Genomic DNA, 21,132 nt, shown 5'->3' on the forward strand with positions numbered 1-21,132 from the left:
GGTCCTGGAGTCGTTAGACCGTCAAACTTGAAACCAAAAGCTACATGATGAGAACAGGAGAACACGCGAAGCCAATTCGAATTACATAAAAGAAAAGAACCAAAAACGTACTGTTCCCTCCTCCCCAGGGTTTATTTAAAGATAGAATAAACACTGAGATTCACTTCATGCAGCCAAAATGAAAGAATCGAGAACGGCCACAGGCACACATGCACATGGCTCAATGCGATCGCAGTGCGTGAAGACAACGAAGAAAAACGATGGTGGGTGAATGAGACGTGCTCCAGGCAACCATAATTTCGCACCAGGGCAGGAAGGTGACAATAAAGGAAGGAATGGAGCTGAGAATGACGGTCCTGAGAACCGAATGAACATCTTCAGGCGACTAGCATTCACCGGTGTGGAAGTCCAGAATAAGTGTCTCAGCACAAGTGAAATGTGGGGATGTGATAATGCAGCGGCACGATCTGCTGCACGGGTTCGGAGTAGAAGGAATTAATATACTTATTGTATATCGAATTCCTGGGTGAGCCTTCATGTGGTAAAAAATTGAACCGGTCGATCCAAAGTTTTATGCAGAGCAAAGGAACAACGTGCTGTAGGGGCCTGGCAGGGGATTCCATGTGATGAATAATCGGATGGAGTAGAACCAAGACGCAGACCATTTAGATGTAAATGTAGTCCAACACGGAAACGTTATCGATGCAACACGTTGACTTACTTGGAAATTTGCGGAGAGAATCAGGAGCGTTAGGGCGACTTGGTCCTAATTGTGGTGTTGAAAAAGGACAGCGTCGTCAACCCAGATGCCCCAACCTGGGTAAGCAGGCCAAATATTACGTCGTTGACGAGTTTCCAAAAATCGGTTGATTAAATTCGAACGTGAAATACGCAGGAATGGGGAAAAAAAATCAAAGCGGTCAGTCACGATGCTCAAAAACCAGTGGAGTTTGGACCAAGACATAGACATACCATTCCAAGCACACCGGTTTGAAGCACAAACTTCGTCACTCGATTTTTCGTCGTGGTCAAATCGACAGGTAACCTCAACGTCACGTTGAATCCCCTCGGGCTACCAATGTTCCCCAAGTTCGCCTCCCACAAATCTATACCACCAATATCGATCCCCAATTTTCCCTTCCCACCAGGGCCACTACCAAGGTTACGCAAACCCAATCCGCCATCTGCACCAGGAACGGGGGCCACAGCCGGGATGGGAAGCCCCAAGAACGACACCCCTAAGCCGGGGAAGGGCGCTATCCCGAAGAGAGCGTAGAATTGATGGTTGCTTTGGATGAAAGGGGATGTGTGGAATGTCACGATGAACTTTTCGCCAGGGTGGAGAATTTTTGTTGGGGCAGAAATGCTGTCGATTAGGGCGCAAGTTGGAGAGATTAGGAGGAGGAAGATGAGGGAGAGGGCAGATGTGAGGCAGTGGATCTTCATTGTGTGACTATCTTAGTGAAGCGAGGCGAGCGGATTGGATAGTGATTGAATGTCAAGTGAGCAGTGAGAATAGATCCAGAAGCAGCTTTGGATCGCCGAACCTAAAGGACGCACCGGATAGTGTCAGCGCTTGTCAACTATGAACACGCTCGGAGCTCAAGCACTCCCGTCAACCTGGAGATGAACGGCTTAGTACCTGAAAATACAAACTCTTTATATCCCACGATGCACATGCATCTGATATTTAGGGATACGTACAAAAGCTGCAATGTGGTGCCTGCTTCTTGTTCTGGACCTGCACTGCGCTCTCCAGGAATCATGAGATCCACACAGTTGCGTATCAAGACCACGAATGGGGGAACTAACGTTATTACAACACAAGTGGAAGTAGATAGACGCACAAATGAGTTCCGAGTGATTATCTGCTCTCGGCACCCACCGTGATACCGAGATCAAACTGGTGTTCTCGGCGAGAAAGTCGAACGAAGGAGTTCTACCGAGCAAAGAGTAGAATAACGTTGAACGCGCAAATGTGAGGCAACGCATTGTGGGAGCAAATTCACTGTGTTCATCGCTGCTTCACTGAAAGCCAAATGCCCCTGCCCGCTTCAGACAAATGAGGAGTGCGCTCATTAAGTCGTTTAAGACGTAAACTTGAGAACCACGCTATGCCAGAGTGGTTACCATTTGAGAACAAAACCACATGACAGATTGTATCAGAGAGAACGTAAACACAATTTGCATTGAACGTTCGCCCGTGGCAGCTGGACAGCGAACGTATCGGGGCTGGATTGACGTGATGCGAACAAGCCGAATACATCCCGATCTGAGACAATGCCGGTTGGGCCGGGTGGAGCCCCCGTCCGCAGAGGTGCATGCTCGTTCGCACCGATGACAGCTGCGATTGCACCCAGAAACTCTGGCCCCGTCACTCTACACCTCCCTGATTCCATTACATGTTTGGGTCAGGGCCTTCGTTTGGTACTGTAAGTGGCCATGGGAACTATATATAGAGCTCAATCCTGTTGCGTAGCATTCTCGCTAAGGACGATCCTGTAGCACTGGAACCCCGTGCAGGGTCTACAAGCCAAGCTAGGGAGCTTGGCTTATGGTGGTTCAATCAGGAGCCACACAGTAGACAATAGCCAATCAACGCGTTCAGCACACCAGTATCATCATTATAATGAAGCTAGCTTATAGCAGAAACTAACAACCATGTATGGCTGCACACGGAGCCTCCCAGAAATGGGGTCCTTTCGGAGCCACATGCGAGCTGACAGCCTGTGTAAAGTCACAGTGCATACTGGAAGTTCGTACCCAGAACTAAATGGTTCGGCGACGGAGCCACGATCGATCGGATCGGGATGTACAACAAGATAAGGAAAGACCCCAACATGGCGATCGAACGTGCCAGTGTGCACACTTGTAACTAGCACTTGTACGTACCAACTTATCCTATAGGGGTTGAGTGGCGAATGAAACTGACGATTCAGGGCCTGAGGCTGTGCTGAGCATTACATAATACTGCAGCCATCTCGGGAAGGCTCAGGACGGGTGTGAGGCACAGCGGTCGAGTGTGAGCTGTCTTTGCACACAGTGGCGTCCTCACCTCGCGTTTGGTCTCAACGCTCAAAATTGTCGATATGGAGTCCGTCCACAACAACCTCAGCTTCGCCTCGCTCCTCTTCCTCCTTATGAGTATCAACTTTAGCCATCATAGGCCATATCCAGCATTGAACGATCTGGTGCCTGATGCTGTTGGCGGAGTTGTCGAATGCATAGCTCAATCTGGAGATAAGCCTGGCAACCAGCTTAGTAGATGACGTGACGCGTCACGCACAACACTGATTATTGGCTGACCCGCGATAGATGATTGCGTACACAACTGAAAATACTTCCACGCAGTAAACTGGCTGGCCTAGCCCTACTAGCTTTTTGTCTTTGTATCATGCCATGTGTATATGGAGAACGCTGGGGTGACATATGTTATGCGTCGGCGCCGAATTGGCAGATAGCTGCCTCCGTCATCAATTGTGCATCCATTCTCTCCCTTGCGGATACCTCTTCGGGCGCACCAAATGTGCACTCAATCGTACGCGGCTAACCTGTCTGCTCTATCTTACCTATGATCTATTACAGCTTCCCCTTCTCATGATGGCCGAGCCAAACGCAACATTGCTCCCAGATCCGTTTTAGCCACTCTTCAATATCCTGATCTTGCGTCTCGCCAGAGTATTCTCATGATTAATGAGAGACTTTATCGCGGAAGGCGGCACTAGTATGAAACGGCCCACTATGTCGCTACTTGCGCGCCGAAAAGAAGCATGAATGGGTCGTGATCCACCCGTTGCACCGGCCCCTTAAGCGGGTTCTTATGTCAATCCAACGTTATGTGTCAGATGAACTACAACCGATTCATTTGCACGAACAATACAATCGTGTTCCATCATTTGCCAATCGTTTGTTCCTATCCGATGCATTCATTGACAAACAGCCCATGATTCTAATACGGCACATCTCGGCACCATCTCTACCACGAGATTAGCATCCTGTCATGCCTTTGTTTCTTCCTCCACTCTCCAAAGAGTAGGACTCGTGATTTCATTTTTCCAGCTTACCCCATATATCGAGTACTGGTGAAATATATGCTAGGGAGCAATATCGAGGCGGCGTAAAAAGCAATTTTCAGACCACGGTTGCTCTCATTGCCGTCGCAAGGTGATTGTCGTCGTCAACGATTGCAGTAACATAACACTCAACAAGGGTGGCAGTCTCCCAGATTTGATGTGGTGCTGCTGAGCCTCAAAGGTTCGTTGCAATGCAACCAGAAGATTACTTCTCCACCCTGGGATGATCATGCAATAGTAATTTGTTGATGCCTAATGTTCCTCCCGACGGTGTTGAAATGTGCCGGTCCATCGTCCTCATTAGTGTACGCAGAGACTATCTATATGATGTGCATATTTTAACGCCATGTGAAGACTGCTATCCCTGAAATAACTACAACGCAAACTGTCGCCCAGCTGACTAACAACTACAAAGAGAGCAGGCCATGGACATGTAGAGGTGCTAAATTTGGCTAATATCAACAACAATTGGTGCTTTCATACGGCCCTGAACCAAGAATCGTGTCCCGTCCTTGTTAACACGGGGAAAGTAGATGAAACCTTCATCCCCTATCACTCGATCTCCATACCATTCTCCTGGCTCATCAAGGGACCCCATAATAAGAGTGATTGGACGAAATTGGATTGGGAGAATGAGTTTCAATGTATTGTTGAGCAATAGCTTCAGTTTAGGGATGCTGACCAGCTCTCGACGAACTTTACTGCGACGGAGACGTCTTTTCACTGGTGAAGCTCTTCGCTGTCGTGAGAGTTGTATGCTTCTATGAGACAGCGACTCCAGCCACGATTTATCTGAATCAAACTTCACCCCAGAGACCCTTGTATGAGGGATAGCATCCTCCAAGTCCTCAATGGCCCCACTGGTAATGTATGGGTGGTGTGACGTTATGCCTGTAACAAAAGCTCCAAAATCTGGTAGGTGATGATGAATAATGAACTCGCGTGACTCCGTCAACCAAATGAAAGCCTGGCCCTGATCACAAGCAATAACGTATCGTGCTCCAGGAGACAATCCAAGTGAGAGGCCGTAAGAGTGGCGAGTAGGGGTAGAAGTAAGGATAGAACCAGGAGAGGAAAGAAGGTGGATGGATGGTTCCCCTGAAACATACAGGATCGACACGCCTTCATACCAGTCGGGATCGTGATGCCGCGGCAGTCGCACAATGAATGATCCATTGTCCGCTGCCACAGTGACAGAGGGAGAATGCCCACTGGGGAGCGTACCAAGCTTCAGAGGCTGTGAACCATCGTTGAAGATGAATACATTCCCTTCATTATCTTCGGTAGCGATCCGGTGCCTACCGGAGATAAACTCGATCCACACTGGGGGACTGCATGAGCCACTTTGGAATCGAGTGATGGAATGCTGTTGATCAATGTCAACAACTTCGATGTCACCACTTCCAAAGCCGAGTGCAATATGGTGGCCATCTTTGGAGATTGCTGCAGAAGTCACTGTGCCATCACGAATATCAGGATCAAGAAATTCAGCCTTGTAACCCTGCTGCTCCTTTGGCATCCTGCTTAGCTTTGCCTCCATAATCTTCCGAGTATTGAGTGCCTGCTCACTTAATGGAATCGGATGACCAGCAAACTCTCCGGAAATGCTAAAAATCTGAACAGGATCAGAGAGATGACTGTACAATTTGAAGAGTGGAGATGAGGTTGGAGTGAAGGGAAGCATGGAGCGAAAAATGTGCCAAGGATAAATCAAACAGACAACTTTAGTTTTAAAGCGGCTGGGGTGGACAGTTATGGGACCTGGGGTTTCCTGCTCACGATATTGGTCAACTACATATTTGTTTGCTTTCTCGGCTTCTCTTAATAGTTGAGTTGAATTGTAATCATTGTTCTAGAGTGAAATGATGTCACAACATTCAAATTATCAGAATCCATTAAGTATAAACTCACGTTAGAAGGAAGGAACTTATCCAGCAACCTGAATTCACCCTGCGACAGTACGATGAACCAAAGTAAGTTATGGGTAAGGAAGTGATCAAACTCCTGCCGCAGTTCATTGGGGACTCGCGAGAACAGCTTTGAAGAATCCAAGTGGCTGAACAAGTATTTGACAGCATATCGGATATGTTCGGGTTGCCCCTTCCACTGAAATTTCATCCACATCTTCTCATCCCCCAAAGGACGATCAGTGGGCATCACTAATCCCCTTAGAAATCGAAGGAGCGGTAACCCCAGGAAATACCCATCCTTATCATCAATAAAGAAAGGATGGTCATGCATGCCACTGATTGGATGCTCCATGATGAACTCCTTCGCTGTTGCATGATAAAATTTGGGCAGCCCTTCTCCCGTTGAAGGAAGATCAATGATTGAACTGATTGGTCTCAAGGTTGCATAGACTTCGTCCTCCGTAATTCCCAAAAGCTGCGCAATGGAATTCAAACTCAACGGTTCCTGCGCCACAGCAATCATCCCCACTACAAGGCGGTAATTTCTAATCACGGCTGGACGGAAAGGCAGTGATTCCAGCATATAGGATCGCCACAGAATTCGCAGGTACTCCGAATTGAGGTCAGTTGGTGCATCCATGAGATCTCGGAAGTAATCGAACTCCGATTTGAGGGTGGCACCTCGTTTAGTCCGAGCGCAGACTTCACGTATGCGCATCGAGGCCATAACAGGTAATTCGCGACATGATGAAGCGAAAGCATAAAGATCTTCTCCTGAGGGTTTCCACAGTGATTCGGAGATGCAGTCCTTAAGCCCCTCATCTACCATGCGGCATATTGTGTGAAAAGTCTCACTCTTGTTGATCATATCGGTGTCTTCGCATGGAATGACGTAACCCATCGATTGAGCTCGAGCCCAAGCCCGAACAACCTGCGACTCCGGTCGACAGCTGACCAACAAGGCAAATGAGGAGGGTAGGTCGTGAAGCTGTAGCACGAGCTTCATTAAAGTATCAAATGCCTCAGGACTCCCACACTCGTCTAGGCCGTCTAGAATGATAATGAAGCGATCCTTGCCAGAAGGCAGCATTTCTATCACATCGCGCATTGGTTCGATGATCAGAGCGCTCATTTGTTTATCCAGTGGAAGGCTCTTGACAAAGACTAAAGATGGCTGCCGGAGGTGTCTGACAAGCGACATCTTGAAGTCCTCATTGAAGACTGCAAGTTGGTGTGCAAGGGTAGAAGGGAAGTGTTCAATGGAATCGAGGCCCGTTCCTGCTTGGTTCTTATCCCAGAAGAACGACGCCGCCAGGGCAGCCTGGCCGTTGAGGGCGGATGCAACGCTCATACAAATTGCTGTCTTCCCAGTACCGGGAGGTCCACGCAACCAGATGAAGCGATTCTCGGGAACCTTGAGATGCTCCAGCAGCGATGTTTGTATCTGGACCCGCGTCCGTTCGAGACATTCCGACTTGCTCTTGACATACATGTATTCGGCAGCGACTGGCCCGAGTCTCGAAAGTTCATCTGAAGGTTGGGTTCAATAGGAAGTTCAACTGCATGTACAGGAAACATACACTGCACAGACAAACGTTCAGTACGAAGTAGAATTAAAGTTGATATTCTTAGCTGGAGAGAACGGTCAAGTTCCAGACACCCCAATAACACGAAAGTTGACAAACCTGGGAACGAGAAATAGCATCATTCAGGCAGCCCTTCATGCCACTTATTTGCTGTGTTATGTCAGGCGCTTGGATAGCCCTCGTTGGCAGATTTTTTCGCTGGGTTAATTCAATTTCCTCTACTTGTTTCTTCAAGGCTCTACATGAACACATTAGGATGGGCAAATAAGAATACGGCGAGAAACTTACGCATGGAAATCCCGTGTTAGATTTTCCAGTTCGGGGGAACCTCGCCGGTCCATTCCCGGAGGGGCTGAAACACCGAGTCGTGCACTTGCTGGATCACAACGTACAACTTTTCCATGTCTTCAGCGTTTCCGGTGACATTCTGGGTTGCCGTACAATATCAGAGGCATTGGTGCGATCACCAAAGGAGCTCAGGATGCCGTGCATACCTCGTAGGTATTTATCCACGCCAGGAGCGTGTTCGGAATCTGATCGAGATTGGGTATAGGCGCGAGTTTAAGAGCGGTGGAAGAAGTTTGAAGGAGAAGTTTAATAGCATTCATGATGGTCTTCTTCTGGTCACCATGTGAGCGGGTTCCCGCCGCCGGTGCTGCTGGACCTGGTAAAGACTCCACGCCCAATGAACAGCCATCGCTATCGCCTGTGGACCCCGGCTGCTCGAAGGACGCAGCACTCGTTTCGTAGATGGCTGGTGGGTTGGACCTTGAAGGGGTATTATTATTAACATTCTCTTTAGAACGGAGGGAAGAGAGCGATAGCCGCGAGTTATCAGGAGACGGCTGCAGGGACGCGCTCCCCGTGGACTGTTTGGGGCGTCGTGTAGTTGATTTGTCGTTGGGACTGGGACTTCGCCATCTTAGGACCCATCGAGCAAATCGATCTCGGAGAGATGAGGGCGGCGGCATAGACATGGATGCCAGAGAAACAGCACGAGACCCAACCTCTCCATCCGTTACCTGGGGACTGGTCATAACAATCCTGGGCAAGGACCTCGAGGTGTGCAATGGTTGCGGATCAGGGAGAGAGCGCTCAGGAGGGGACTTTGCATTCGAACGCCAAGAGGAAAATAGCAACAGGTTTTTGCGACGCATCACAGTAGTGTGGAAGACAGGACAGGAGCGGAGGAATGAAGCCGCGGAGAGGCGCTCAATCCTCTCACACGATGTTCAAGCGACAAGTAATTTGAAATATGCACCATGCACACTCAATAGGGAAGAGCAAATGAAGCAGTGGTGTTATTATTTGTCTTTTCTGGAACCATGAAACTGCACTCCGCAGGGCACCAGGAACGACTTGTCCAATCGCTGGCCGTTGAAAAAGTTATGAGACCGTGACATTGTATGTTTGTGAGAGATACAAACAATCGAGGGTGGGACAATTAGATGGAGGTTCGATGTGTGATGTGTGGGTGCGGTTTTGCCAGTGAGACAAGCTTGATCAGAAAAACTATAAGCGGGGTACATATGCCGCTGAACCACTCGGCGGACGAGGCTTCTCCTGCGCAATAACGATCTGAGCCCTGAGGCTGTGCTCATCCAGAGAGCAATACATCAACCATGGGTTTTGGAATGGTTCAGGACAAGGATCAGGTACAGCGGTCGAGTGTAAGCTATCTTTGCCTAACCCAGTGGCACCCTCACCTCGCGTTTGAGCCTCAACGCTCAAAGTCGTCAACATGAAGTTCTTCCACAACAACTTCCTCGCATCGCTCCTCTTCCTCCTCAATTTGGCTTTCGCCATAACGATTTGGTAGAACCTGCGGAGCTCTTGAATGCATAGCTCGATCTGGGGATACACCTAGAAACCCGCTTAGATGTTACACATCACTCGACAGTTGGGCAGAGCACTGGAAATTGTCTGTGCCAGATTATTGGCTGACCTGGGCCTACTAGCTGTTTATCTGTATAATTCTTCACGCCATGCACGCATGTGCTGTGAGGGGAACACTGGGATGACATACCGTATCTATGTATGCATGCGTATGCGTCGGCGCCGAATTGGCAGCGTTGTCTTTGGAGAGCAATTCCCGTCATCAATTGCGCATGCATTCTCTCCCCTTTGGATACTCCTTTGGGCGCACCACATGTACACTCAACTGTACGCTGCCTGCCTACTCTATCTTACCTACGATCTGCTATAGCTTCCCCTTCTCATGATGACCGAGCCAAACGCAACATTGCCCCCAGATCCGTTTCAGCCACCATCCAATATCCTGATTCCACGTCCCAACAGGATGATTAATGAGGGACTCCATCGCCGAAGGCGGCACTAACATGAAATAGCCTACTTGCGCGCCGAAAGGAACCATGAATGGGTCGTTGTTATCCGCCCCGCTGCACCGGTGACCTCCTTGAGCGAGTTCTTATACTTATGTTGATCGTACGTTATGTGTTGGATGAACTGTGATCTGACACTTACGCTGGAGCACCCGATTCACAGCGGTAAACCATTGTACTTGTAATCCCCCCCATTTTTTCCCTCAGGTTCGGCGGTAGGACGTCCAAAGCCTGCCCGAGATCTTGTTCGCGGTCCCATGTACAGACAAACAAAAAATGAATAAAAGAACAACCGATCCGATGGAAAGGAATTTACATAATGTACGGGAGCTGTGATACATACATAATCGGGTGTTGCATGTAGGACGGGGCTGGTAAGTAGAACCAAAAAACGAGCACTTGGGCAATTTACATATACACGAATTTAGTTTCAGGGAAACGCCGTCGATGAAAACGCGTTAGAAATTTGTTAGAGGAAGGGGGGGTTAAGGAGACTTGATGTTAATCGTAGTGTTGAAGAAGGACAGCGTCGTCAACCCAGATGCTCCCACCTGGGTAAGCCGATCCAAAAAAAAAACAAATACGTCGTCGACGAGTTTACAAGAACCGATTGTTTAGATTTGGACGGAATTAACGAAAGGAGTGAAAGGGATCAAAATCATAGTGGTTAGTCACGATTGCGCGAAAAAGACCGGGGGCATACCATTCCAAGCACACCGGTTTGAAGCACAACCTTCTTCACTCGATTTTTCGTACCCAAAGTTAAATCCACAGGTAACCTCAACGTCACGTTGAATCCCTTCAAACTTCCAACGTTCCCTAAATTCGCCTCCCAAAGATCTATACCACCAATATCGATCCCCGCTTTCCCCTTCCCGCTAGGTCCACTGAAAAGGTTACGCAACCCCAATCCGCCATCTGCACCAGGAACGGGAGCTACGGCTGGAATGGGAAGTCCTAGGAAGGATACGGCAGGGGCTGGGAAGGACCCTATACCGAAGAGAGCGTAGAATTGATGGTTGCTTTGGATGTAAGGGGTTGTGTGGAATGTTACGATGAACCTTTCGCCTGGGTGGAGAACTTTTGTGGGTGCGGAGATGCTGTGGATCAGGCTTTGAACTTGGGAGATGAGAAGGAGAAAGATGAGGGAAAAGGTGGTCGTCGTAAAGGTGCCAGTCCTCATTGTGTGATTTTATCCTGGCGAAGCGGAGAGCAGGATGGGTGAGTGGAAAGTATGAGTTTGGGGTGGCTGAATCGATCTAAAGAACTTCGTACCAGTCAATTATCCGTCGGCACTTGTCGATTATCAACACGCTTGGCGCTCAGTCAACTTGAAGACGATGAACGTTCTAACTATAGTGTAAGCCTTTTATATTCCACACAATTACACATAAATTTGAAAATCGTTAGATATACGTACAAAAGCTGCAACGTCGACGTCCGCGTTGCCTTTGCTTCTCAAATAATCTGGACCCGCGGGTACGACTCCTGCCAGGAATCATGAGATCCACACAGTTACATAAAATCAAGGCTTAGATTAGGTAGGACGCAACAAACGAGACAAACGCCCCGATTATCCGCTCTGGGCAAGTGGCCGATGATGTAAACGCTAGTAGTGGATTGCTCAGATCAGGCACACCAGAAGATCAGATTGGTGTTCTGGGCGAGAGCCGTCGAGTTCTACCGGCCGCGAAGAGTGAGCCAATTGGACATGCGAATGTGAAGGCAAACCCATGCACTGCCGGAGGAACCTCAAAGGCTTCATCGCTGCTTCACCCAAAAGCCGAATTAATGCCATTCCCCAACCCTGTCCACCTCAGCCATGGATGGCCTTCATTGAGTCGTTGAAGACGTAAACTTAGAGAGAGTGGTAACAAGCACACATCTCCATTTGAGTGCAAAACCACATGAACAACGAACCTGATTCAACCGTCCAGTGATGGGATAGTATGTAATTCAATCGGCAGATAAGCACCGATCAGTAACTCCGAGAAAACGTAAAAATAACAGTTTTGCAATATTGAACGTTTGTCCGGCAGCGCTTATCGGTTGCACCGATCTCGATCTAAGAACGATGCCGGTGGGGCTCCACGTCCGAACGTCCGCCCGGAGAGAAGTATGGCCTCTAATTCGCATCGATGACAGTGGATTGCGAATGCAAGTGACTACACCCCTAAACCCGGTCAGAAGCCCTGTAACTCTACAGTACTTCTCTAAAATTGGATCAGGGGCCTTCGCTTATCACAGTAAGCGTAGTAGTGGCTATGGGAACTCTATACAGAGCTCATTCCTGTTGCGTAGCATTCTTGCTAAGACTAGAACCCCGTGGCAACAGCAGGGTCGACGATCCCAAGGGCCATCACGACTAAGGGTCACTCCTGCTCCAGGGAGCTTTGACTTTTGGTAATGAATGAAGATCAGGCGTCATAACAGCAGACAGATGATAACGCGTTTCATGGCGCCACGGTCGTGTGGAAATGGAGTAAGCTCGCTCTGGCGGAAACTGCCAGGGAACTGCACTGCCATGCGTGCATATGGAGCCCCCCTAACTGACGAAGACAATGGAAGCTCGTGCAAAATTCTCATCAGTAGTTCGTGTCCCAGATGAACGTAGCATATGACCTAGATATATTCCGACGATGTATGGCGGGATAAATATATCTCAACCGTGCCAGTTGTTAACTTGCGCACCCGCACTCTAATTGAGAACGCTGTGATTTAATCTGGGACGTAACTAGCTTGCTTGCAGGTGTACGTGCCAGTGTCCCCACACGATCACTTGGCGTGTGCGCGCCTAAGCTGAAACGCTTGAGTAAGCCACCTCTACCTGTCTATATATGTGGAGGCGGCTTCAGCCTAGAATATTACCGCCACAAAGTGGCTACTAAGCGCCTGTGCTCACTCACGTAGGTCGGGAGCGATGGTGGCGGGTTTTGTGGGCGGCCCGGGGTTTTGATCTACGTAAAAGCGAAGGAAGCAATACGTGCTCTAGGGAATATGGGTATAAAAGTGCTCTTAGGTACAATAATCAAGGTGCAAGCTACCTATTACTCAGTCGCGTGCATCCCACTTTGCATTCTTGAGTTCTCGATGCTCAAATTTGTCAACATGAAGTTGGTTACCCACGACAACAACATCCTCTCCTCTCTCTTCTTCCTCCTTATCAGTATCGATTCAGCTTTCGCCCTCATAACCGATATCCAAGTGCCTACGAACATCCTCCGGCCATGCACCCCGGCCACAAGTTCACCGTGACATTCTTCACCGAGATCGGCCTCCTCCAAAGTACTCAGTACTACGTTATTTTCGGATTACATCCCGGAACGACAACCCCACCACCACCAGTTTTTGGCTCAAAATGTGGGTGATTTGGTCGAGGGGGATGGACATTCCGTCTATTAAACTAGTGAAAAGGGGTGTTAGTAATTGAGAATGCCAGCCGCAAATATATATATAGAGCCTCCTAACATCTTAAGCTTCTGGCCGCAAACCAGTGTGTACTACAAAACTGAGAAGCATTGTTGACCCAGAAGCGCGAGATTTACTTTTTATAGTAATGTTTTTGGCGATGCTACGATCGAAGGTATATAGACGATGAGATAGATCTCTAGCATGCATGCATGGCGAGCGCCGGACGTACCAACAATGTTGCACGCTTCTACACAGCTATAACTCACTGTACGAGCTTGCCCTACAAGAGGCAAATGTATAATCGCTCGGACTAGTGCGTGCAGCAATGAAGCCTTGAATGGCACCGAAAAAAGCCAGCTATTGAAGACGAAATGAAAACTCAGATGATCCGCTCGGAATCCGGGAGCGGGTTCTTGGATGAGACGTAAAAAGTAAAAGGAACCCCCCCCCCTGGTGAGAGAAGATGTAGGAGGTATAAGAGCATCGTGCAAGCGCTCAAAGTGTGCAGGGACATCTAACCCCCACGTTAATTCGAGTCAAAAGTCGATCGTCAACATGAAGTTCTTCCACAACAACTTCAAGCTCACCTCTCTCTTCCTTTTCTTCCTCCTCACAAGTATCAACTTTTCGACCGTCTCCGCCATCATAAGCGGTATCAAAGTACCCACCAACGTCCTCCGACCCGGTCACAAATTCACCGTGACGTTCTTCACGAACCTACACATCATCAATAACGCTCAGTATTACGTTATATTCGGATTGGAACCCGGAACGACTCCACGTTCGAACGTGGGCGAATTCGTCTTGACGAGTCCTCAGAGCGATTTGGTCGAAGGGGGACATTCCGTGTCGGGATTTGGAAATTTTACGATAGACGTCCGATTACCTCGTAACTTTCAGATCACTGGACCTGGGAAGAAGCAACAGTATGTGTTATCAGCGGCTGTGCTCCAGACGGTGAGTTTTTGTGATTTTGGGTTGAAGATCTATCCAATTGTCTTATTTTTTGTTTTTAAAGGCTGGAATAGTGAATGGCGCAGATGTCATAAGCTTCAATGGAATCGTCACCATCGCCAGGCACTAGGTCGAGGAGGCCGTGACGATGAAAGCCATCGCTGTTCACGAGAGATGATGATGATGAATGATCTGGAATCGGATTCGAAGCGCCAACGAGTTTTTTGGTTGGGCATTTGTATTGACTGATTCTCATGAAATGAATGAGCTAGTACGCCTGATTAGAAGAACACCAGCCGCAGAATAGAGCCTCCTAAATAACGAAGACAATGTATCACAAACCCCAGGCTGTGTAGTAAAACAAAGCTGCCGAACGGTGGGGTGGTTTCACTATATAACCGGATCCAAGAGATTGCCGGGTGGGTCGAGTCCCCCAGACGCAAAGAGAAGGAAGATGTTCCTTCGCGTCAATGCGCATGTGACAGTGGGATTGCGCAACACCCAGAAGCCTTATATAGCTTTTCATCCCACCAAGACGACGCGGATGGTGATGGTGCTCTGGACTAGAACCCGTGACAACAGCAGGGTTTGGCTCATCAACTGTCACTGAGGGCCGTCACTCTTATATACCAAGCTTGGGTTGATGATGATGCAGATCAGGAGTCATGCAGGTAGTGGACGAGGTCCTCTGACGAAGCCATGTGCGGCCACTAGATCGAGGATGAAAATAGATCTCAGCATGGCCGATCGAACGTGTGTCAAATTGTCGCACACTCTTGCGCAATGCACTCTTTAGATGTGAGACGCTGAGACGTAATATCAGCACTGGTTGTAGCTTGTACGTATCAGGGGGGCATGTGATCACTTGGCGTTTTTCGTGCACCAAAAATAGCAATTCAACAACTGAACTCATGCAAATGATGCAATATTCCGCTCTCAAGCCGGGAGCAACAACTCTGCAACCAACGCGTCAGTCGTGGGGTTAGGATTGTACGTAAATACACACGTACTCGGGGGGGTATAAGGGCCAGGTGTGAGCTCTCTTGCATGACTTGCTTCACCGGCTCCCCCACGTAAAGTCCAGTCAACATGAAGTTCTTCCACAACAACAACATCCTCGCCTCCCTCCTCTTCCTCCTTATCAGTATCAACTCCGCCTTTGCCATCATAACTCACATCCAAGTACCTTCCATCCTCCTTCGCCCCGGCCACAAATTCACTGTCAAGTTCTTCACCGAGAACCATATCATTCAGAATGCCCAGTACTACGTTATTTTCGGATTGCAACCGGGAACGACTCCACCACCTGGCTCGAATGTGGGTGAATTCGTCTTGACGAGTCCTCAGGGCGATTTGGTCGAGGGTCATCACTCCGTCACTGGGCATGGAAGTTTCACCGTGGACGTCACGTTGCCCAAAAATTTCCCCGTTACTGGGAAGACGGAGAAGTTTGTGTTAACGGCGGCTGCGCTCCAAACTGTGAGTTTTTTTTGGGGGTGTTTGTGTGACGATCGAACCGATGTTGAATGGTTTCTTTCTTTCTTTCTTTTTTGTGACATAAGGCTGGAGCGTTGAATGGAGCAGGAGTGGTCTTCTTCAATGGAATTGTCACCATCGCTTCTCATTGAGTCGATCGAAGTTCTATCTGATGGAGGCGGGGCTGTCGACGGGGGAGAGAATTTGAACGATCTGGGCGCCGAAAGAGTTTTAATATCATCTTAGTATGTCACTGTAAGCCTCATCGAACTAGGTGAAAAATGGAGTTAGTACGGTAAGAAGACCCTTCCCGACCCAATCAACGAAGACTTCTGGCCACATCGAAGCTCAACTGCAAACCGAACCAGAATACATACCGCCGAGTTATGAGAAGTTCGGGCTCAGAAGCGATCTGTAAATCTTTCAAACCTGGGCGGCGGCGAACGTGTACATGCATCAATGAGTTTGAGTTCACAAACATGCGATTACATAGTACCCACGCTGACCTTTACAGCATGGGGGACAAAAAGGGCGCGCGCTTAATTAATCGGAGCCGGGGAATCCAAAAAGCGGCGATTATGTAAGCAACTCACTTGTTTTTTCGTTATTGTACAGCTTGGCGCAATTGAAACGTTGAGACGTAATATGAATAGCACTAATTCTAAAAGTGGGTATTGAATACGAACTGACTTTGGTCTGTCGCCATCGTAATCCCGCTCCAAACTCGGAAATTGCACCATGTAATATTGTGGGGATTGTAGGCAGGTTACCGGCTTTTTATTACATAGAACAGGACCGTACGTAAAGTGAAGGGGGGGCCAACACGTGTTGTGGGGAAGGTAGGTATAAAGAGCTTGCTGAGAAGGTGTGTATGATTCGTTCTTCGCTCGACCTCGCCCTATTGCACGCACCCCCCGTTGTTCGAGTCTCAAAGTACAGAGAGTACTGGTTCAACATGAACAAGTTCTTCGCCTCACTCTTCTTCCTCCTCCTCCTCAGTATCAACTCGGCCTTTGCTATCATAGGCAGCATCGAAGCACCCAAGAACATCCTCCGCCCAGGCCATACGTTCACTGTGACGTTCCTAACCCACCCGCACATCATCCAAAACGCTCAGTATTACGTTATTTTTGGATTACAACCTGGAATCGTTCCACCCCTGGTTCGAACGTGGGCGAGATCGTCTTGACGAGTGCTCAGAGCGATTTGGTCGAGGGTGGACATTCCAGCACGGGGGTTGGAAGTTTCAAGATAAGCGTGTTGTTGCCGCGTACTTTTAGGACTCCTTCGAAGAAGAAAGAAAAGTTTGTGTTGACGGCGGCTGTTTTCCAGACGGTGAGTTTTGTTTTGTGAATTATGTAATTGGTGTGACGGATAAGCTGATTGCAGTCGAACGCTTTTCTTTCTTTTCTTTTGACATAAGGCCGGAGCGTTAAATGGTGCAGGTGTGGCGATCTTCCATGGAAATGTCACCATCGCTCCGCACTGAATCAACCGAGGATGTGGCTTTCAATATGAGAAGGAGAATTGACGAACGTACTGGGCTTTCAAATCGCTCGAGTGCTTTGTATATATGCTATGTGGATGAGTTCTCATCAAATGGAGCTTGCACAACAGAACCAGAGAACCCGTCCGCAAATAGCGCCTCCTAACTGGCGATAGACCTGATGCTGACGCCGCTGCAATCTGCACAGCTTGCTAATGGGAAGCCAATGGTACATAATGTGGTAATGCTGCCGCAGGATAAATATAGATGGCGAACGTGCACAACTCCTGTTGCGTGTCATACCGAATGCTGTGATCGCTTGGTGTTAATTCAGGGGTAGCATAGCTTTTTGGACGAATGAATCTGACGATCCTAGAGGCTGTGCACAACCAGCCCCCCCCCTCACGAAAGCTCATGCCATATAAGTAGGGAGGACCCATGTATAAGAGTGGGTGCGGTGCAGCGACCAAGTATTCCCTTGCTTGACCTCGCCATATTTACCCCCCCCACACACACATTTCAAAGTCACCAAACATGAAGTTCTTCCACACCACCTTCATCGCCAGCTCGCTCCTCTTCCTTCTCACGTCACTCACAAGCATCCATTCGGCCTTTGCCTTCACGACTGGCATGAAAGTACCCACGTACACCCTTCGACCGGGCCATGTGTTCAACGTCACGTTCTTCACTCTTGCCTACATCCGCCCATCTGCTCAGTACTTTGTAATATTCGGACTGCAACCTGGAACGGGTCCGCTCACGGGTGGGAATATAGGTCAATTTGTTTTGACCAGTTCTCATAGCGATTGGCTGGAGAGTGGAGACTCTGTTACGGGGTCTGGACATTTCGATGTGGATGTGGCGTTGCCGGTTCACTTTAGGACTCCGAGAGGGAGGACTCAAAAGTACAGGTTGACGGCGGCTATTTTCCAATCAGTAAATTTGGTGAGTTTAGGGATGGGGATGATTGCTGAATGATGATGATGATGATGATGATGGTTATTCTTTGCCGAAAGACTGGATTCGACCAAATCGCAAGTATTTTAAAGTTCTCTGATTTCGTCACCATCGCTCCGCACTGAGTCGACTGGGATGTGTGGGGTGTTCATGAGAGGGAGAGGGAGAGGGAGAGGGAGGGAGAATTGATGATCTGTACTCAACATTTTAAAGCGTCGAAGAGGTTTTTATTCATGTTGATGAGTTCTGAGAAGCCAGATCCGAGCATGGCGAACCAACGGTGTGATCGACGTGAGACGTAATTCGGGTTCTAGCTTCCCACGTTAGGCGTTAATGATAATCGCTTGGCGTGAGTCACGTTCAGGAACAAGAAATTTACACCCGCACCAAAAATAGCTTTTTGGGAATTGTACGTAAAGTAGGGGGACCAACACGTGCTGTGGGGAATGCTCAGCTGATAAGAGATGGTGTGGATGCAGCGCGCCCTCCTTGCTTGACCTCGCACAACCCCACGCTCGAGTCTTAAAGTCCCAAGTCGTCAATATGAAGTTCTTCCACAACTTCCTTGCCTCGCTTCTCTTCTTCCTCATAAGCATCAACTCGACCTCTGCCATCATAACCAACGTCATAATTCCCCAGGGCGTCCTTCACGGTCACAAATTCACCCTCAAGTTTCTCACCGAGAAGAGCATAGACAATACTGTTCAGTACTACGTTATATTTGGACTACACCCTGGAACGAACCCGGTCGTCGGCGGGAATATTGGCGAACTCGTCTTGACCAGTCCTCACAGCGATTTGGTTGAGGGTGGACACTCCGTCACTGGGCATGGAAGTTTTAAGGTGGACGTTATGTTGCCGAGTAACTTGAAGATCAAGGGGAAGAAGGAAATTTTTGGGTTGACGGTGACTATTTTCCAAACCGTAAGTTTGGTTTTGGTTTGAGAATTGGGTGGCGGCCAAGCTGATGTTGAACCATTTATTTATTTATTTATCTTTTTGCTTGTAAGGCTGGAGCGAAGAATGAAGCGAGTGTAGTGACCATCCAGGGAACTGTCGTCATCGCTGCACACTAAGTCGATCGATATGTCTGATTGGATGTGTGGTGGTCACTTGGGCGGGAGAATCGATGGATCTGCGGTCCCGTTCAAAAGCACCGAATAGTTTTTTTTTCCCTATTGTTTGCTCTGCTTTTCCTCGTCCTTGTTACGTTTTCTTTGAGCGGGTTGGCCACGATTTTTGTAACCGTCGGTTGCAATGGTGCTTCCGCGCATCAGCTAGGATATTAATATTTATGGTGAAGCAGTTAATCATAAATAACTAGTCTTTCGACGCAGAATAGGTGCAGAGTGAGAGGGCCACGATCGAGATCGTGAAGAGGTCCGTGGTTCATTGTACAGGTCATCTTGGACCTGAGGGTTTGTTGCTACAACATCAGTGGCGTGATACTATGGGTTTTCGGATCGTCCACGTCGTCTCCCGACTGAGACTGATCGCACTAATATCTGAACCAGTAACTTTGCATGACGCTTCATGGAAGAAATGATGTTCACAAACACCAAGAGCAACATCCCACGAGATGGGGAAGGGAAGCTACTGTACCCGCACGACCAATTACCGGCTGAGGTCCCGAGTGTGACACAAAATAGTCAACCGGCTTCTCCTTGTGACGTGTGACAAGCAACCGGAAGAGGTGGCAAGGTTGGTGTGACACCAGCCACAGTGGCACTGGAAATGTCCAACTGGCAAATTTTCGTGTTGATACATTTTACACCAAAAAAACTACTTCCTTGCAGACGGCTTTTGTTTTCATTGAATTTAATCCGATTTCACACAGCCACTTAGGCGCCAAAAAAAATGGTGTGACAAGGATCATTCAACCGGAACGTCAGTGTGATGCGTGAGTGGTAATTGGTTGTGCGGGTACAGTATCCCTCAGGAAAACATTGTATACTTGATGTAGGGGAGCCCATGTTGGAGGAACCATGTGCTATGAGGGTACTCCAACGGAGCTAACCTGAACAGCCACATTCCTGCGTTAGCGTGGGAACATTCTGGGAGAGCAACTCGCCCAGAATCCACCATGTGACTACTTAGTCACAAGACCTCCTTTACATTATTTCAGACTAATCCGTGCTAGGCCATGGATATATTCATTCATTTGAATTCATTTCCTTTTCCCTCAGTTCTTCACGCTGTCATATCCATGCATACCCAATCCCGACCTGACTCCCAGACCTCCTTCTTCATCACCTCCGGAGTCCTACCCTACCGCTGTCCATTCCGATATTCACCTTCGGTCCTGGCACCACACCTCCTCTCACCTCCTCTCACCTCCCATGCCACCTCCACTCCTCTGTCCCTCTCCTGTCCTATCTCCATCTGCTCTGATACCCACCTCAGACCAAACACCACCCCTCTTGCCACCCTCCTACTACTCCTCCTCCCACTCCTCTGCTTCCTCCCCACAACACCTCCACCCTTCCATCACCCTCCTACTCTTCTCCCGTCTGCTCTGATACTCACCTTCAGACCTGACACCTTTCCTCTCCTCCACACCTCTCCTCCTTCCTCCTTCCTCTCTCTTCCCTCTGGCCCTCTTCCATTGACCCCCTGCCAAGTTATGACCTTCCACCGCTGTCCTGTACTTCATACTCGGACACCGCTTGTACCTTTGCTCCGAGCCTCCATCATAGCTCCTACCTCGGACTTAGTCCATTGCATTGGTGACCTCATACTACGTAAACACCATTGCCAATATTCCTCGGACTTTCAACCCCACCTCCGTAACCTCCATAAGCTCCACAACCTCCGAGCTCCATGGATCACCTTTGGCTCTTTCGCAGCTTGTAATGTATCTCTTGCATTTTCCCCTCATCCCTATTTGGACTGCTGCTCCTTCCCATTCTAGCCAGTTAGTCATCATCCCCACTTCCC

General features: G+C 48.7%; 9 protein-coding genes across 10 annotated transcripts; 6 read left to right on the forward strand and 3 right to left on the reverse strand.

Annotated features, from left to right (window-relative positions):
• Positions 1–374: 374 nt before the first annotated feature.
• EI90DRAFT_2204021 (uncharacterized protein) lies at positions 375–1,552 on the reverse strand. The gene is made up of 2 exons (XM_039052688.1): positions 973–1,552; positions 375–816 (listed from the first exon to the last, which is right to left on the reverse strand). Exons 1-2 carry the CDS (start codon positions 1,444–1,446, stop codon positions 751–753), a joined length of 540 nt encoding a protein of 179 aa, XP_038911949.1. The 5' UTR covers positions 1,447–1,552; the 3' UTR covers positions 375–750.
• A 3,915-nt stretch (positions 1,553–5,467) lies between these two features.
• Positions 5,468–9,115, reverse strand: EI90DRAFT_2203523 (uncharacterized protein). Of its 2 annotated transcripts, XM_039052685.1 has the most exons (8): positions 8,064–8,148; positions 7,858–7,996; positions 7,669–7,807; positions 7,564–7,615; positions 5,985–7,513; positions 5,853–5,925; positions 5,643–5,688; positions 5,468–5,583 (listed from the first exon to the last, which is right to left on the reverse strand). In XM_039052685.1, the coding sequence occupies exons 2-7, from the start codon at positions 7,908–7,910 to the stop codon at positions 5,681–5,683; spliced, it is 1,854 nt and encodes a 617-aa protein (XP_038911950.1). In that variant the 5' UTR covers positions 7,911–7,996; positions 8,064–8,148; the 3' UTR covers positions 5,468–5,583; positions 5,643–5,680. The 2 variants fall into 2 exon arrangements, with proteins under 2 accessions (XP_038911950.1, XP_038911951.1); XM_039052686.1 differs by lacking the exons at positions 5,468–5,583; positions 5,643–5,688; positions 5,853–5,925; positions 5,985–7,513; positions 7,564–7,615 and adding an exon at positions 8,997–9,115 and having other exon boundaries at positions 7,664–7,807; positions 8,064–8,939.
• A 950-nt stretch (positions 9,116–10,065) lies between these two features.
• EI90DRAFT_2204352 (uncharacterized protein) lies at positions 10,066–11,584 on the reverse strand. The gene is made up of 4 exons (XM_039052689.1): positions 11,332–11,584; positions 11,187–11,260; positions 10,615–11,108; positions 10,066–10,462 (listed from the first exon to the last, which is right to left on the reverse strand). Exons 3-4 carry the CDS (start codon positions 11,092–11,094, stop codon positions 10,397–10,399), a joined length of 546 nt encoding a protein of 181 aa, XP_038911952.1. The 5' UTR covers positions 11,095–11,108; positions 11,187–11,260; positions 11,332–11,584; the 3' UTR covers positions 10,066–10,396.
• A 1,057-nt stretch (positions 11,585–12,641) lies between these two features.
• Positions 12,642–13,367, forward strand: EI90DRAFT_3073990 (uncharacterized protein). Its single transcript, XM_039061471.1, has one exon. The coding sequence runs from the start codon at positions 12,909–12,911 to the stop codon at positions 13,164–13,166; it is 258 nt and encodes an 85-aa protein (XP_038911953.1). The 5' UTR covers positions 12,642–12,908; the 3' UTR covers positions 13,167–13,367.
• A 181-nt stretch (positions 13,368–13,548) lies between these two features.
• Positions 13,549–14,568, forward strand: EI90DRAFT_2203668 (uncharacterized protein). The gene has a single exon (XM_039052687.1). The coding sequence runs from the start codon at positions 13,878–13,880 to the stop codon at positions 14,523–14,525; it is 648 nt and encodes a 215-aa protein (XP_038911954.1). The 5' UTR covers positions 13,549–13,877; the 3' UTR covers positions 14,526–14,568.
• Positions 14,569–15,183: 615 nt separating this feature from the next.
• Positions 15,184–16,203, forward strand: EI90DRAFT_3157140 (uncharacterized protein). The gene is made up of 2 exons (XM_039066097.1): positions 15,184–15,755; positions 15,839–16,203. The coding sequence occupies exons 1-2, from the start codon at positions 15,366–15,368 to the stop codon at positions 15,902–15,904; spliced, it is 456 nt and encodes a 151-aa protein (XP_038911955.1). The 5' UTR covers positions 15,184–15,365; the 3' UTR covers positions 15,905–16,203.
• A 504-nt stretch (positions 16,204–16,707) lies between these two features.
• EI90DRAFT_3239241 (uncharacterized protein) lies at positions 16,708–17,675 on the forward strand (the record flags this gene model as incomplete). The annotated part of the gene is made up of 3 exons (XM_039066527.1): positions 16,708–16,922; positions 17,033–17,087; positions 17,198–17,675. The coding sequence occupies 3 exons, from the start codon at positions 16,708–16,710 to the stop codon at positions 17,402–17,404; spliced, it is 477 nt and encodes a 158-aa protein (XP_038911956.1). The 3' UTR covers positions 17,405–17,675.
• EI90DRAFT_3074001 (uncharacterized protein) lies at positions 17,659–18,413 on the forward strand. The gene is made up of 2 exons (XM_039061472.1): positions 17,659–18,183; positions 18,255–18,413. Exons 1-2 carry the CDS (start codon positions 17,773–17,775, stop codon positions 18,318–18,320), a joined length of 477 nt encoding a protein of 158 aa, XP_038911957.1. The 5' UTR covers positions 17,659–17,772; the 3' UTR covers positions 18,321–18,413.
• A 325-nt stretch (positions 18,414–18,738) lies between these two features.
• EI90DRAFT_3129278 (uncharacterized protein) lies at positions 18,739–20,714 on the forward strand (the record flags this gene model as incomplete). The annotated part of the gene is made up of 2 exons (XM_039064180.1): positions 18,739–19,119; positions 20,382–20,714. The coding sequence occupies 2 exons, from the start codon at positions 18,739–18,741 to the stop codon at positions 20,712–20,714; spliced, it is 714 nt and encodes a 237-aa protein (XP_038911958.1).
• Positions 20,715–21,132: the final 418 nt, after the last annotated feature.

This window comes from Cantharellus anzutake (genome assembly GCF_015039405.1).
Source record: "Cantharellus anzutake strain C23 chromosome Unknown EI90scaffold_56, whole genome shotgun sequence".
In the NCBI taxonomy this organism is placed as follows: domain Eukaryota; kingdom Fungi; phylum Basidiomycota; class Agaricomycetes; order Cantharellales; family Hydnaceae; genus Cantharellus; species Cantharellus anzutake.